The 18330-nt window shown below is 33.9% G+C and overlaps 1 protein-coding gene and 1 long non-coding RNA gene across 15 annotated transcripts; one reads left to right on the top strand and one right to left on the bottom strand.

The window, feature by feature from the left end:
• Positions 1-471: 471 nt before the first annotated feature.
• LOC110783013 (uncharacterized) lies at positions 472-10813 on the top strand. 14 transcript variants are annotated; one of them, XR_008931012.1, is made up of 5 exons: positions 475-695; positions 1143-1318; positions 7957-8012; positions 8140-8230; positions 9605-10145. XR_008931012.1 is itself a non-coding variant. In XM_056840783.1 (4 exons), exons 3-4 carry the CDS (start codon positions 2648-2650, stop codon positions 3503-3505), a joined length of 423 nt encoding a protein of 140 aa, XP_056696761.1. In that variant the 5' UTR covers positions 479-695; positions 1232-1318; positions 2245-2647; the 3' UTR covers positions 3506-3697. The 14 variants fall into 14 exon arrangements, 9 of the variants coding, with proteins under 9 accessions (XP_056696754.1, XP_056696761.1, XP_056696760.1 ...); XR_008931011.1 differs by having other exon boundaries at positions 9538-10145; XR_008931010.1 differs by lacking the exon at positions 9605-10145 and adding an exon at positions 10393-10813 and having other exon boundaries at positions 476-695; positions 1232-1318.
• On the bottom strand, positions 6242-7746 carry LOC130470514 (uncharacterized). The gene is made up of 2 exons (XR_008931013.1): positions 7606-7746; positions 6242-6502 (listed from the first exon to the last, which is right to left on the bottom strand). It is a non-coding gene; the product is annotated as an uncharacterized lncRNA (long non-coding RNA).
• Positions 10814-18330: the final 7517 nt, after the last annotated feature.

The raw sequence follows: 18330 nt of genomic DNA, 5'->3' as shown, positions 1-18330 counted from the left end.
AACATTTGAGTCTATATATGGCCTCTAACCATTTTAGGGAATCTGGATTTCGTCATAGCTTTCTTACAAGTCACAAACTCATTAATCTACGTGATAATAGTTTGACTGCAAGTTGTAGGTTTCTTCACTATCTAACACTACTACAAAAGCTGGAATAAGAAACGCTGAATAGAGAACGCTTAAGTTTGCTAAGCGTTACCTTCAAAAAAAAAAAGTTTGCTAAGCGTTTTATAGAAGTATAGAGTACGCTTTCAATTATAACAGTTGTGTGAAGAAAAGAATAGAGTACCGCTACCTTTCTCAACCGTTATGTATTTTTTATTATATTAAAAATAATTAATTAAAGTTAAATTTTTTTAGTAAAATATAAAACTGTGTCCAAGATAGGCGTTTTATATTCTTTTACAAAATATTTTACAATAAAAAAAATAAACCTAAGTATACGAATATTGGCTATATGACGCTCATCCTAAAAAAAGAACAAAATAAGAGTTTTAATACCCAGTTAAAGGAAAAATCCCTAAAACTAACAGAGTAAAAAACAACCAAAATTTCCTTCAATACTCCCGCAAAACTGAAGTGGAACAAACCTCCCGACGCAGATTTGCACCGCCGCTCCATTGCAACGCCTTCCGACCGCTTCCCAGCCTCCGTTGAACGCCGTCTGTACCACCGTTGCCTTCAATTCGATATCGGTATGCTTAATGTTGTTTTACCTAATTTTGCAACTAATAATTTAGAGATTTGAATGTTAATTTTTTTTTTCAAATTGGAATATTTGAATAGGAATTCTCGTTTGTAATTGCCATAAAATGAGCTAGGAATTCTTGTTGTATAGATAGATATACGTATAAAATTTTAGGTCGGATTAATTTTGTCGATTATTTTCCTCTTAATGAATACATGTGTGGAATATCGAATTACTAATGTAGGTACAATTAATGTCGAATGAATTTGTTGAATTCAATCCAAATAAATTGATTTTCCTTTAGATGTATTATTTAGGTCAAATTAAATTGAAATTAGTTAGGGAAAGAAGCCATGGTTGATCTGCAGTTGTAATTTGCAGTTGTAATTGTAATTTGCAGTTGTAATTGTAATTTGCAGTTGATCTGCAGTTCAAATTAAATTGTAATTTGCAGGTTGTGATGTTTATCAGATGATCTGCAGTTGGGGTTTTTGTCCTGCAAATGTGTTGGTGTTGTGATGTTGTCTGCCTTATATGCTCCAGTCTAGGTAAATTAGAAGGAGGGGGCGTGCACCATATTAGCCGTAGCTGAGTTCTTACCATTACGGTTTCCATGAGGATGGTTTGAAGGTACACATTTCTGCTTATTCTATTCCAGAATCCAGAATATTAACACAACATAATATGTGAGGATGTCTAAACCACAAGTGACTTGTGTCCAATATGGACACAAGTGGGGGTATATGAGTAATTTCAAATGGGTTTATTCCATTGCCCCACACAATTGCTGAATCATATTCCGTTTTATGCTATTTTCCGTTACGGGCACTGTTCACTCAAATTCAAACTCAAGTGAAAAAAAGGAATAGTCATCCCGCGGAACAACTCATCACTCGCAATGCAATTCTCTCTCCTCGCCACAACTTCTCTGTCCTCCTGAAGAACACTTCCGGAAATTCTCTCTCCTCACTCGCAATTCTCTCTCTTCCATTCGTTGTTTGCTTCCCTGCCCGGTTCTTGTTCATGGTTAGGTCATCTTCTCTCTCCTCCATTTATTGTTTGCTATAAATAATTGATTATGATTTTAATTAGTTTGGGTTTCTAGGTGTTTGAATGGGTTAGGGTTTATAGGGTTTGTTTTAATTACTAGATTAACATCTTGATGAATTAAATAGACGCATCTCTAATAAATTGCAAGGGTTGGGGTTTCTAATTTCCGTCAAATTAGGGCTAAATGGATTACAATTGTTGTGAATTTAATCTAGTTTTATTTTAAAAAAATTGGTTGCATGAATTTAGAGGAGAGATAAATTTGTGTATAATTTGGGGTTTTCGAGCTTCTTAAAATTTCAAAAATTGAAGATGGAATTTGTTTGACATAGAATTACTGTTATTGTTCATTGTTTATATGGAAATTGGCTGATTTTGGTCAGGTGAGGTGATTGTTGCTATTTTCTGATTGTTTAGATTGCATTTTATGGGTATTTCTAGATTTGATTTGTGTTTTGAGTAATAGGAAAGAAAACTAAGCGGACTACGTGAATCCAACATTACAGATTGTATGCAGAGGTTAATCAGGAGAATGAGAATGAATCAAAGAGTACAATTGGGTGATCAAAGACTATACTTATATACTGCTTGAATGCTTGTGGATGAGTGATCATACAAATTATGAGCTCTTTATTTGGATGTTTGTAGCCTAGTGTAGTAATGCTTGGATGTTTTTTTTCTATAAAAAGAGTTGGATTTGAGTTTGCTTTTGGTATGTTCTGGAGCGTTTCGGATTTTGACCACTTGCCGTGGCACGGAGGGTATTTTTGGTTCGTTCTTTCTTGAGGGTGATGGATTAACTGTATGTAAGTGAATAATTTTGATATAAGGCCTTTTAATTGGAGTTTTAGTGGCCTGGTACATGGCTAGTTTTGTTGGAATGCCAAAGGGTTTGGAAGGCTTTCATTCATGAAACAGTTGACCAACTTGTTTGTAACACACAACCCTCTAATCTTGGTCATAACGGAGTCTCGTATTACCGAAGAGCAGTTAGCCATGGTTGAACAACAATTTCCAAGTTCATATAACTATGCAATATTTGGTGGTGTAGTTCTCATATGGGCTAACAATGTCGTTCAACCGGTGTACGGCCAAATGTCTGATTATGATCTTGGAATACATGTTCAAGTCCAATTTAAGGTGCGTTTATCTTATTATTGACTCAATTCTTTTTATGTTGTTTAAATGTACTTGTTGTTGTGGTAATGGTATTAGTTATATTTGTAATAGTATTGTTATTGTGAAAATCGTACTTTTAGTAAATACATTAACACATATATAGTGTAACAGTAAATTATTGACACAAATCGCACTCCTTTTGATAATGGTACTTGTTGTTAGGGTAATGGTTCTTGTTATATTTGGAATGGTACTTTTTTGTTGTGGTAACGGTACAATTTTCACTCCTTTTTGTATTAGTACTTGTTTTTATGGTATAGTACTTGTAATCAATGGAATGGAACTTGTTTTTGTCGTAATATTACTTGTTGTAGTGGTGCATGTCTTGTGTTAAAGGTACAGTTGTTGTGTCCATATGATATATTATCACCTAATTCACACTTTTTGTAACATCAGACAATAAATCTACCAGAGGCCATGGCCATACCAGGTACCGCCCCACCGCCACCTCCGCAAATTGATGAGCACGATCATGGCATGGAAGTGATGGAAGAGATGGAGGAGTATGAAGAATCAGACTGGTACTCAAATGCGGGACTCGATGATGATCCCACAATCCACGACTGGAATTTTGGTGGTATTTGGTGAAGTCCCACTTGGAAATTAACTTCAACCCTCTATGTGAACTTATTATTGAATGCGAACAAGTTTAGTATTTAAAGTGTAATAGTTTAGTAATCAGAATTTAATAGGGAAATAAAAGTGTAATAGTCTACTGAATATTATTGTAATGACAAATATTTATGACCAATTAAGACAATATTCTGTTTCTTAACGACTCATATTATTGCAATAACTTCTCTTGGTCAAACAAACCATTACATTGCATCAGCTCACAACGTAAACAAAATAGTACTGTTACACTAGCACTAATTTACTTAAAATAAAGGATTATACCAACAACAATTACTACTAATCCTACCTTAACTACATTCACTAATGACCCCTCGATATCCTCAATGCGCTGCATAACAAAACCTATGGAGGGATTATGGTTTTTTTTGGTTATGTTCCCTCTTTGCTTTTCCCACCAAAATCCCCCTTTACCTTTTCCCTCTTTTTCACTTTTTCCCTCCTTTTCACTTTTTCCCTCTTTTTCACTTTTTCTGTCTTTTTTACAATTCAGATATTTTGTTTCTTTTACCCTCAATTTTATAAATGTAGTACATATTTTTTGTTTAATATAATAATAAGTTGCAAAAGTCAAAATATTATAGAAATATTAATGTAATACGAATGTGTAAACTTATTAACCCAACCCAATTATATTTAAGGGAGTTCGAACTCAAGAACGAGATTTACCCCACTAAGTAAAATATACTTCAGTTTTTAGTAAAGACGACACTAAACGGAATGGGATTAAAACTAAGTTCTAATACAATAACGTTTGATACCTTTATACTAGTAAAGGGTACCATCCTAGACAGCAAGGGCCCCTTTTTGAACTGTAAAAGTATGATATTCTGTAAACTTTATACCAATACAGAAAGGACAAATGATTGCGATTAATTGTTTGGATTGAAAAGGAAATTCAAATGAATTATTACGAGAATATCAAGTTAATTAACAACATCACAATGTTAATAGTCGATTCTTTATCTATTTTAACCATGCAAGAACACAGTCAATTCTTAAAATACACATCAGACTTGAGGAATATACTATTGACAACCCAAATAACAACATCACGATGTTCCATATATAAGCAGCTCATGCGACATTCAAAAGTATAAATAGTTCGTCTTATTGATTTGAGTAACGAGTTAACTACAACCATGTCTAAAACGAACATTTATGAATTACGAATATTGAGTATTAACGTTCTTTTATTATTATATTCTTATACAACATTACCCTTTTCTAATGTGATATTCAACGTTACCAATTCATTATTATATTCTTATACCAATATTAACCTCTTCTAATGTCACACATTTAATATTACCAACCGCAATCATATCTATTGCTATCAACAAAACGAGTATTGAATAATGAAATTCAAATAAGTGATTGTTATCCCTTTTCTAATGCGAGATTCAACATTATCAGTATTTATTTTAATATTAACTAAGTCTTTGAATTTAAAACTAAGTTTCAATACAGGTCGATACCTTTCTAATACTAAAGGGTACCAACCTAGAATGCTTGGGTCCCTTTGTGAAATGTAAATGTATTATATAAATGTAAAGGGTCAAATCATATAATTAAAGGTCAAATCACTTAATTTTGTGATCTAACTTTAATGGCCAATGGGTCAAATCACATAATTAAAGGACATATTATTGCGATTAATCGTAATATTTATCAAATACGAAGTATATGAAGTGGTCATTTCATAAAAATGAATGCAAATACAACAAAGGAGGGTACAATTCTGGTACCAAATGGTTCACCTCTGTAAAATAAGTATAATACAATATAGTGTTCAATATAGTATAATCAATATAGAATGAAATTCAAAAAATAAGTATAATACAATATAGTGTTCAATACAAAATAAGTATAATACAAAATCACATTGAGAGGTAAAGTTGTATGAAGTATTAGAAACATATGAGTGCGATTAATAGTAATACTTATCTAGCACGAAGTATATGAAGTGAATCATTTTATAAAACACATATGGGATTGAACCAGATACTAACAAGTAACCTAAATGCAACTTATGGTTACCAAACTTTATACTTTTTAAGTGTAACAAGCAAATTAAACGTAATCTATGGTTATTATCATATAATGTACACATGAGATACAAAAATATTAATAGTTGACGTGTAACTTCAAATAAAACTAGAAGAACAGTTATGACTTCTAATTATTAACGTTTTTTTAATTATTTTATTATTATACAAATGTTAACATTTTCTAAAATCACAGATTTAACATCACCAATATTTATTTCAAACAATGATAAGCCCTTAAAACTAGATCGAACGGTTATGACTTCTAATTATTAATGTTTTTCATTATTATATTCTTATATAAATATACCTTTTCTAAAGTCACAGATTTAATATTACTAACATTTATTTAAAACTATTAAACCCTTTAAAATATGTACCAATACAACATAGTTTGGTACATTTATGACGGCCAAGGGTACTAATTCAGTGTTAATGGGCCCCTTTTTGACCTGTAAATGCATTATTCTCTTTAAAATAAGTAGCAATACAATATAGTATTCCAACTTGAATGAGTTACGGGTCATATTCTATGGGTAAATGTCACCTAATTCACAAGTTAATTGACAACACAATGTGATTACTCCTATAGTTATTTGAACTCATTAGTCCATAAAAGGGAGAATCCAAAAGCGAGAACACGTCATAATACTTAATAGGAATACAATATAAAATGCCCCAAATGGGAGAATCCAAAAGCAAAATACAACATAAGTTCCTCACAAAACAATGAATCCAACCATACACCGTGATAATAATATAAACGTCATGAACACCAACATGTCCCACTTAGAAATTTGTTGTGGAGGTGTCATCATGGACATCCAGGGAGTAGAAGGAACCATCATTCTCTTCCGTATTTCTCATCTTTAGAAGATAATTACTCCTTATCTCTTGCATAATGCTGTAAAACAATCATCCATTAGCAATATTTTACAAAATCAAGTTCATATTTTTCGCATATTCAATACCAATACAACATTACATAGTACTGATACATAACATTCCAGTACCAACACATACCAAAAGCAATCATTAGCAACATTTTACAAAATCAAGTCCATGTTTTTCGCGTATATAATACCAATACAACATTATATAGTACTAATACATAACATTTCAGTACCAACACATAAGAAAAACAACCATTAGCAACATTTTACAAAATCAAGTCCATGTTTTTCGCATATATTCAATACCAATACAACATTATATACTACTCACACATAACATTTCAATACCAATAATAAGCAAAGCAACCAAGCAACGTTTTACAAAATTATTTTCGCATTTATTCAATACCAACACAACATTATATAGTACTGATACATAACATTTAAGTACCAACCATAAGCATAACAACCATTAGCAATATTTTATAAAATCAAATTCATGTTTTTCGTATTTATTCAATAACAAATAAAACATTATATAATATTGATACATAACATTTAAGTACCAATACATAAGCAAAGCAACCAATAACAATATTTTGCAAAATCAAGTCCATGTTTTTCCCATTATTCAATACCTATACAAGATTATATATTATCGATACGTATAATTTTAGTACCAATACATAAGCAAAGCATAGCAGAGCCGAGTTTGACAACTATCTGTGATATGGTAGATTCTCTTCCTGATTTCTTTTCTCTAATAAATGGAAAGTAACATATCCAATCTACAAAAATCTAAACCATAAATTTCCTAAAAAAATCCAATTGCCACCATTTTCAACAATTTATTTGCAAAACAATGAAATTAACGCTACGTATTCGTTAAAAATATCATTCGAATTTCAACAATTAATAAGCGTAAATACGCAAATGGTCATGTGTAAGCATAAATTATGATTCTAATTTCAATAATAAATAATAATAAATTACGAATGTTCACAATTCTCATCCCAATTTCAAAAAATTATGATTCCAATTTTTGTTTGCCCTAATTGTTAACACCTAACTAAAATTGTAAAAAAAACAAAAAATTAATAGGGATGAGACTTACCTTGAATAATTGATTTTCTGCAAAAATGGTGAGGAGATAAGAAATTCAGAATGTTCTTCAGAAATTGAGGAAGAAGGAGGAAGAAGGAGGTGTTTCTCTCTCTTCAATTTATTTCCCCCCTTTTCTTTCCCCCCCTTTTTTTCCCCCTTTTTCCATAACGGAGCCCGTTTTCAGAGAGTTAGTTTTCCTTTTTTTTATTTTTCATTTTATATTATTTTAATCCACTTGTGTCCATATTGGACACAAGTCACTTGTGACTTATACTTCCTCCATAATATGTAAATTCTAATGTAAGTTCTAAGTTTAATCTTTCTAGTTTTCTTAGTTAATATTTGTTAAACTCTTATGCAGATCTTTCTTTCAAACATATATTCATATCCTTCCGTGTCAATGGAAGATAAAAAGAGGTTTTGTTCTTTCTCACTTGATTGTGTCACCAGGCCTACGTGTTTTTGTAATTAGCTGGACCTCTGTACTGAAATGTTCTTGTTTGCCTTTTTTCTTTTGCATATATGTAATCAATAATGCATGCAGCAGACCAAACAGAAGGGCACTGCTTCCCATTGAGCCTTTTCTGATGGCCCTGGCTAGGAAATTCAACCCAAGAGAATAAAATTTGTCGCAAGTAAGTATCTTGGAGTTGCTTGATAATAAATGACTTATCTTAGGAATTCAGATTTTGTTGCAAACTTGACAAGGTCAATGAAGATAATGAGGTATAAGAACGTTTTTTGGGGCCTTATATTCCTTCAGAAAACTTCACTGCAAATAACTGTACTAAATTATTGATGCCTTGGTGGATGTATGCTCTTGAAAATCAAATCACTTTAATTCTGGTTGTGTTGATTGAATGTACTGCCTGTAATCGACTTGTAATCGACTGCCATTCAGGCATCCTAACCTCTGCAATATAGTGCCTCTGTCATTACCCGTCCCCTTCCTATATGTTGTTATCCTCTAAATTGTTCTTGTGATAAAATCAATCCACCAATACTTGATAAATAATAAATCTTTGAAACAGTACTTTTATGTGTAGTTTTCATCCTCTAGAATGCCTTGAACTACAATATCAGTAAAAGTTTCTTCTTCCAAATCGTACATCACCAACTGTTTTTCATCGGTATCCTTCTCATCCATCACTTTTTTGTTACTTTCATCGGATTTTGTATGATTGATTTCATTACATTCGTCGAATTTCTATCTTCCCTACTAAGATGTTCATGAGTTGTAGATTGAGAAGCCTTATGATAATTAGCACAATCTGCTAGAATTTCTTTTTGTCCGTATACGAAATCAATCAATGGTTTTATCTGGGACTATGTTGAATTGGGGAAGGGGTGTGAGATTGATTTACTTCAAGGAATACACCTTACACAAAGAATTCTTTTCCTTTAGTCAACAGAACCGTCCAAGATCGGGCGATCAAACCATAGTTTTAGAGCTTGTTCTATCTATTTGGTACAAGAAAGTCTCTTTTCAAGCTTGTGTTTGGTTAGCAAACAGAGAAAACCCAATCTTATACAAGCAATCTAGTGATCTTAAACTTTAAAATTGTAATTTGGTCCATTTTCCATTAAATTTGTCGAGGCTGGTTAATTGCTCCAATATTTAGGGTACTGTTTGTTTCCTCAAAATCTGTTTATAAGTTCATTTAGAATTATGCATATTGTTTGTGCTAGAGCTTTTGGACCTGGTAAAAGTTACAACCTTGTTGCACCTTCTATTAGCAAAAACAAGAGATTACAAGTGTCACGATATGTCTATACAATTATACATGCTTAGTCACTGATGTAGATCTCCTTACTTCCTGATCTTGTTAGGAGCTAAGTTATGAGATTTTTTGTATAATCTTATTATCGAAGATAGTATTGTAGATGACTTAAAGTTGTGTATTACTAAAGCTAGGGAGGATTTCTTGTATGTTGTTGCCAGCAAATCTGCCGTGAAGCTTTGTTTTGCTTCTAAAACCTTGAGTTTCCAAAACCTTTCTGGCCTGCAGACATGAGCACATCCCCAACAGAATCCCTCACAACCATTCCATATCCCGTAGCATTTGTAGTTGTTGCAGCTTCAATATTGAGTTTAAATAAACCAATAGCTGGGTCTGTCCATGTATGAGCTTCACTGTGGGAAGGTGCAGCACATTCGTCTCGCTCTTTTGCAGCTTCAAAATCGCCCAGGAGGTTCATCAGCCTATCAAAGCCAACACCAAATCAACGCTCTTTCTCTCAAACAATCACAAACACCAAAATGTTGGTTAATATAGAGTTCATGGAACTGTGAGGTCCTAATTAAACCTTGACATCAAAAAATTTAGCTTAAATTTAGGTGACCATTATATCTTTTAGAGCATGGTTATGCATTACTAGTAGCTTTTCTTTTCTAAATACTTAGCGCCTTAAGCTAGAGCCTTTTCATTAGATGGAAAGGCTTCTGGTCCTTTCTGTATTTATATGTTTTTTTATGTGTTCTGACTATTCTTTAACCAGTTGTATACTAACCCTTCTTGGAATTCAATGAAAATGAATCAGTACAATAAATTTGTATCTTTTTTTCTTCTCAATGTAGTTTGGCTCATTTTGTAATATTCATTTCTCATATATTCCTATAATATGCCTCTATATTCTGTCCCATTGTCTTCAGGCGTGAAACAACGCCTGTATTTTCTGTACATTAACTGGCATATTAGAGAAATGTGTATCTCATGGAGTCATAAGTGTAGTAGGAAAGTTAAATGTCTTGAATTTAATTTGAATTTATCCCATACTGAGCCTATTGCCTTTGTAGCAGATAGAGGAAGGTTTAATGACAAGTTCAATGAGAGCTCCCACCGTCCCACGCATTCTCAAACTACGATTGACGAGCTAAGGGAGAGGTGGATCTCATACGTTACCGAATATCACCAACCAAATAACGATGAAGATCAAGATGATGATGACGATGATCTAGTGTGACTTAAGCTAGCTCAAGGAGATGGTTACCTCAGTTTAGTCCTGCATTTCTGCTGTTGCTGCAGAATCTGTTCTTCCTGCAAACGCTGCTGTTGTTGCAGAATCTGTTCCAGCTGTTTTTTTTTTTAAACAGTGATATTGGATTTTATTTTTTGCCGTACCTTGTGTAGATCATTTATATTTTATCAATGAATAATATGATTTTGTTATTGAATGAATAATATTATTTTGTTATTGAATGAAATGATTTTTGGAAAGATCGTGTGGATATCATTTTTATTTTATCTTTTTAGATTTGGTTGACATACTAGAATCGTAATATCCTATTTTAGGGATCCATGCTATTTTAAAAAATATTAGAAAAAGGGGGTAGAATATAGTACGCCTATGTACGGAAGATGTTATGTATCTCAATATTTAACACGAAGGATAGAGGACGGTTATGTACGGAAGGCGCGCTTTATTATAGAGTATAGGAGACGGTTATATACGTTAAATGTACTATATTCCTTTTTCATTTTCTGATTTTAGGAAGGGAATAGAGGACGCTTTTCTCTTATCACTGTACTTTATAAATAGGTATATAAAACGCTTCTTTTACCCGTTTTATAAACTTTATAGCGCGCTGAGTTGGAGAACGCCTCTAAGGCGTCCTATAAAGTGTATTTCAACAGTACTCTATGCCCTTTTTGAAGGAAATAATGCCCTTGGTCCAAGTATGCATTCTATGTTAAGTCTAATAAATGCGGTTCAATATTAATTAACAAGTTAATAATTCAGTGACATCAAGTGAGCTGAATGCCTAGCTAGAGGCCGCTTCAGTTCAAGTGGAATTAATGATATTAATCCACAACTTACTCTTGACTGAATCCGTAGGGTCACACAAATAGTACGTAAACGGATCAAGTATTTAATGGCATTAAATACTCTATCTATGGATATTCGGAATCGACGGATCTTGGTTTCAGTGGGAGCTGAGATCGTCACAAGCAAGAAATGAATACTCCGGAAACGATGATATTGCCGGAAACAGAAATATGGATCGTATCGGAAATATAAATATTATCCAAGTCGTAGATGTTGCCGGAAACGGAAACATGGTACGTATCGGAAAATATTATCGGAAATGGAAATATTGCCGGAATCGGAAATATTGCCGAAAACGGAAATATTGTCAGAATCGGAAATATTATCGGAATCGGAAAATAATTCCAGAAACGGAAATATTAAATATTTGTTCGAAACGGAAATTGATTCCGGAATCGGAAATATTAAATATTGTTCGTATCGGAAATGAATTCCGGAACCGGGAATTTAATCGGAAGCGTATCGTACGAATAAGCATCGGACGAGGCCTGCCGGACGAGGGCCCAGCACGAAGCCAGGCCATCGCCCAGCAAGCCAAGCGCGCCACACGAACAGCCAAGGCCACGCCAGGCCCAGCGCAAGGACAGGCCAAGCAGGCCAAGGCAGCGCGCGCAGCGATGGGCTGCGAGCTGTGCTGCTGCTCGCGTGGGCTTGCGGCTCGCGTGGGCCGAGCGGCCGTGTGGGCTGTGCGCGGGCATGGCCTTCACGCTCGTGGGTCATGCTCGTGTAGAGTTTGTGTTCACATACGAAACCTAAATTGTGTAGGATTTGTTTGATGATTAAATTCCTAATCCTAAAAGGATAAAATTAATTAATTAGAGTCCTACTAGGATTCTAGTTTAACTAATTAGTATCCTAATAAGATTCCAGTTCCTTTTCCATACCTCTATAAATAAGGGCCTAGGGTCATTATTTGCAGGGATGATTGAAGTATTCAAAGGGTAAGTTTTTGAAAGAAAAATCAGCCATACACTTGCAAACACATAGCCGAAATTCCTAGTAACCTTAAGGGCGATTCTAGTTGGTCTAACTTGAGGCGGATCCGGACTTACTGTGGACTATCTACGGAGGGACGACATTTGGAGTCCTAAAGACTTGTTCTTGTTCGGTTCGGGCGCAGCTAGGGAAGGCACGCTACAACATGTATGCATCTATTCTATGCTAAATGATTATGTGAAAATAATATGCTTTCCTGGCTTTATGGTTTTTCCGCATGATTTATGAATTGTCATATGTATCATAACCTCACACTTTTTTGTAGTAGTGTAATAGAAGAATCTCATAGTTTTATTGACCTGAACTCTATATTTCTTCACTATCTAATAGAAGAATCTCATAGTTTCAGTGACTTGAACTCTATGCCTACTTGGGTATAGAACATCAAACAATAGAATATCAACAGGCACTTTGAGAGTCATTTGAATATTCTGTTCTCCTTGAAGCACTTGTCTATTCTTTAAAGCCACTTCTAAAGTCCTTAAAGAATATGTGTTCGGATTTTCTAAAGAACTTCGAAAAGCCTCCAGAATGTCCGTTTATGTTTGTTGTTCGCCTCGAATACTATCGAGGTCTATTTTCTCCCACTTGTCATTTTGGAAAAGAATCTCCAAAAGGACATTATTTCGAGCAAACAAACATTATGCTCTCAAAAATTTGTGGTAGAAACAATACCCTTGTGTCTCATTTGAATAAATCACAATGAAACATATATCTATACTTGGGCCTTAGTTTGTTGAATAACAAACACTAAGCTCCCACTGAGTTTAGAAACTCTTTATATATATATATATTATGAAAAGATATTCTAAAATTACTTTTCAATAGCTTTGACGAATTTGGTTTAGTTTGGTGGTAGTTGAGCATTTTGTTTTAGAAATTATAGGAAAAGTCTTTATGATTCATCATTGATCGAATCAAGTACTAATTGACTTCGATCATTCAAACGTAGATATGCCATATCTTATGGAGCTAGATCGTGAAATTACAACACACAATCGTTGATGATCATTTTTGGTCTTAAAGTAATCATCGTCATGATCTAACCTAGATCTTTATGATTTCTTGCCAAGTAGACGTTTTTATAATTTTCTGTGAATCTTTCAACTAGCCAAACAGATTCAAGCTTATATCACTTTGAGTAAATAAATCCATATTCACTCAAAACCATGTGAAATAATAAAGTCATAAAATCTCTTTAGTTTTGAACTCTATTGTCTAGGCATTCTAACAATAGTTCATATCTTTTGTTACTTTCAACAAGTAAGACCAGCTTGTCTTGAATGATCTAGAAATCAATCAACTTTCAAAAGTCCATCAAAATAGATCTTTAGAACGTTAACTTGTTGATATGGTCTAAGAAACAATGCCAAAGATTAGTGGTACTAAAATCAAGGGGTTGATTTGAACCTAGTAAAGTTTTTATTGTTAAAGAGTTGTTTGTTTTAATCTAGCATATTGACTCAACCCGTAGATGACCATTTCATTCAAAAAACAAACAAACATTGTTTTTGTTTTTCTTGAATATGAGTCTTTTTGTGTTTGAAAACAGAAATTTAGGTATGTTGATTATGGAACATAATAGCCATTAAGTTCCAGCCTTGAAAGGACTTAAAACAAACTAGATGACCCTACAACTAATGTAGCAATGCCATGCTTCATTTTCACTTGTAGGTCATTAGTGTAGCCTAGCTTCCATTGTTTGAGTTATTACCGAAGTAAGAACCTCAAGCGATATATGATACCAAGGAAGTTTGATTGCTAGGTTACTTTTCTTAAAACATAAACTTATAGGTAGAAACGGAATCGTAAATTCCTTTCATTTGTTCGTTGTTTTCCTATTTCTTGTACCCTTTCTTATAGTCTTAAGAAATGACTTCTCTAGTGTTGACCTTTATACTTTGTTAGACATGTCCAATGTCACTCCAACAAGGTCCTAACCTTTTAATTTATGTTGAATATTTTGCTTCAACTAGGTGATCTTACCAGAAGCTTCTAAAGTTCTCTAAGCATCGATCTATACGAATGTCTAGGGACTAGACTCATTCGAGAATTAAATGGATAAAAGATTTTAGGTTGTTAACCATTGGTAAAGTTGAGCGTTTAAACTCAATGCTTTATGATCTCAAAACTACATTGTATTTTGAATTCACAAGCACCAATCGGTTTGCCATTCGACTTTGATACTCGAAAACAACCATAAAAGTCGCTATAAGAAACGTACAATTTAAATTGCTCACTTTCTCTCATTTCCGTTCTTAGATTCACTACCAATCGAGGAAATTTACTGTTACCTTTCTAAAAGGATTTACTACAGTGCAAGATATTTAATTATAAACAATAATTAAAACATATATTGAAGCATGCAAAGTCTAAACATTTATCATGAGTAATAACTTGAAAATTAAAGCAATCATGCAATTTAAACAAGTTATTGGCATTTTATTCGAATTTATTGTTCCGGCAGGTTTGAATAAAATGATTCTAAGATCCTTAAATCATTGAATAATTAAGCACATTATGTATTTAGACTTAATTCTAAAATATTTTAGGTAAGCAAAGCCTTTGCTAATAGTCTAGAAACTACTCTTGGTTGATAGGTACGTCTAAGAACTTATTAGGTAAACCTATCGCATTTGCCACGACATAAAAGGGCTCCTTACTTATGTCGTTGAGTTTCACCAAAACTAACATGTACTCACAATTATTTGTGTACCTTGCCCCTTTAGGATCAATAAGTAACACCTCGCTATGGCGGAAAACTATTACTAAGATTGATGTAAAGGTTTATCCAAGTAAGTGTTATTTTGGCATGGCACCTTTTAACTCAATTTTAAAGTTTGGAACTTAAAGCTCTTACTATGTTGGTTAGATTTTAAGTGAACTAAAATCCTTAATCATGCAACATAATCAAGTCACAATCTCATGCATAATGAAGACATATTTAAAGCAATAAATAACTTAAAACATGCATAAGATATAAACGTGATCTAGTATGGCCCGACTTCATCTTGAAGCTTCAACTTCAAAGCCCGTCTTGAAAATGGATTGGAAACTTCGCCTTGAATTTCTCCATGGGAGGCGACATTTTCTTCAAATAGGATAAGCTATAATTAAACTAATTACAACTATTTGATGGTACGCAGACCATATTTAAAGCAATAAAATTTGGTACTTTTGACCAATATTACATTCAAATTAATGGTACGCAGACCATATTTTCTATCCTATTTGGGCCATACTAGTCACTTCCACTAACCTGCAAAACAGTACATATACAATATATACCATTCACCCATTCATTATCATGAATGGCCCACATAGCTGGTTATTAAAACACATTGTTATGCATCACATAAATATTTGCAACAATTAATCAAGGGCACCAATAATCTACTAATTATTCAATCCTTATTAATTCTAATCAAGCTGTTTAACCTTAAAGGAATGTAAACGTAATCAAGAGTTTATGACTAGAACGCTCCCACTTAAACCAATAAATTTACATGCTTTACTAATTTTAAACATAAAATTGTATTTCCTAGTCTAACCGGAAACATACAAATTTAATTAAAATTTAAAGCTCATATAAATTTATAATTGAATCCATTAATTTATTTTTCAGTTGAATTAAATAAATGAATTTAAATTTATTCAAGGTTTTAATTTTAGTAAAATAATTAGTATAAATTATAATTTATAATAATTAGATTATTCAAAATTAAATTCCGAGAAAACAATTTAAATTACGAATTTTAAAATTAATTAAAATCGTTTCCGAACTGAAAATTCATAATTAAAATTAAAACGAACCAATCGGGTCAAGACAAGGCCATGGGCTTGCGCCCATGCCTCGTCAAGTCAAACAAGCAACAAACCCCTTGTTACTCATTGATCGTACCGCAAAGCCCAAGCAACAACGCACCAATGTAGCAGGCCCAGCGAGCCACGCTTGCGCGCAGCCCACTCGCCCATCGCATTGGCACGCTGCTGGGCAACGCTTGCGGGACAAGCCAGCCAACGCTGCCCGCGCACACGTTGTGTTGTGCTTGTTGTTGCCTTGGCTGCTTGCCTTGGCGTGCTTGTTGGGCGAGGCAACGCACGTTGTGGCGCATCATCCATCGCTTCCCACACGTGCTTGTCTTGCTCGCTGCACTTGCCTTGCCCCTCGCCCCATCACCCATCGAGCCACACACGACCAGCTCCCTTGCTTTGCGTGCGCGCCCCTTGCTTGTTGCTCGTTGCATTCGTACCGCACGGGCGACGAGCTCCCTTGCTCGTCGTCGCGTGCCCGCACTATACAACACCCCTTAAGGGTAACACGTAGCATCATTTGCTTTGTGCGTGCAACAATCATGAGCGTATTTAATAAAAATTAAAAACTTTTTAATTCAAAATTAATGACAAATTAATAAATCATATTAATTTCATAACTTTTTCGCAGCCATGCTCGCAGCCACGGCCTGCTGGGCCTGGCGTGGCCTTGGCTGTTTGTGTGGTGCGTGGGCTTGCTGGACGCGGGCCTGGCTTCGTGCTGGACCTTCGTCTAGCAAGCTCGTCCGATGCTAATTCGTACGACGCACTTCCGATTAATTTCCCGATTCCGGAATTCATTTCCGATACGAACAATATTTAACATTTCCGATTCCGAAATTAATTTCCGTTTTCGAAAAAATATTTAATATTTCCGTTTCCGGTTTTATTTTCCGATTCCGATAATATTTCCGATTCCGGCAATATTTCAGATTTCGGCAATATTTCCATTTCCGATAATATTTTCCGATACGTACCATGTTTCCGTTTCCGGCAACATCTACGACTTGGATAATATTTATATTTCCGATACGATCCATATTTCGTTTCCGGCAATATCATTGTTTTCGAAGTATTCATTTATTTGCCTTTGACGATCTCAGCTCCCACTGAAACCAAGATTCGTCGATTCCGAATATTCATAGATGGAGTATTTAATGCCATTAAATACTTGATCCGTTTACGTACTATTTGTGTGACCCTACGGGTTCAGTCAAGAGTAAGCTGTGGATTAATATCATTAATCCACTTGAACTGAAGCGGCCTCTAGATAGGCATACAGTTCACTTGATCTCACTGAATTATTAACTTGCATAATTAATACTGAACCGTATTTATTAGACTTACCATTAAATGCATACTTGGACCGAGGGCATTATTTCCTTCACAAAGATGATATTGTATACACATACAAAAGAAAAGCTAGATTGGTGGTTAAAGATTATAAACACACTACAAGAAAATTTAGATACAGACGCAACACCTTGAGGCAATTCATTTTTTATGGCCTCTAAAACTGCCTTTTAGCATTAGTTAATTATGGTAGCTTCTAAAAGTTATTTTTAGGGTCGGTGAAATTTAGCCTGCCCCTAAAAATACTTTTTAACATTAATAAAATAATGGTTGCCCCTAAAGAGTTTCTTTAGCATCAAATGAAATTAAGTTGCCCCTAAAAAGTACCTTTTAGCATTAATGCAATCATATTTGGCTCTAAAACTGTTTTTTAGCGTCAATGAAATTTACGTTGCCCCTAAAAAGTACTTTTTAGCATTAATAATATATTTTTTAGCATCTGTAAATAATGGTTGCCTCTAAAACTTCTTTTTTAACATCAATTAAAATTTTGTTGCCCCTAAAAAATATTTTTTAGCATTAATGAAATAATGGTTGCCTCTAAAATATTGTTTTTAGGATTAGAAAATAATAGTTGCCCCTATTACTTCTTTTTAATATCAGTTAAATTTTAGTTGCCCCTAAAAAGTACTTTTTAGCATTATTAAAATAATGTTTGTCTCAAAAACCTTTTTTTTTAGCATCAGTGAAATTTAAGTTACCCCTAAAAGTATATTTTAGCATTAATGAAGTAATGGTTGCCTCT

This window comes from Spinacia oleracea, chromosome 3 (assembly GCF_020520425.1).
Source record: "Spinacia oleracea cultivar Varoflay chromosome 3, BTI_SOV_V1, whole genome shotgun sequence".
Lineage (NCBI taxonomy): Eukaryota > Viridiplantae > Streptophyta > Magnoliopsida > Caryophyllales > Amaranthaceae > Spinacia > Spinacia oleracea.
Note: the sequence above shows the minus strand (reverse complement) of the source record. Positions and strands in the feature narration are given on the sequence as shown.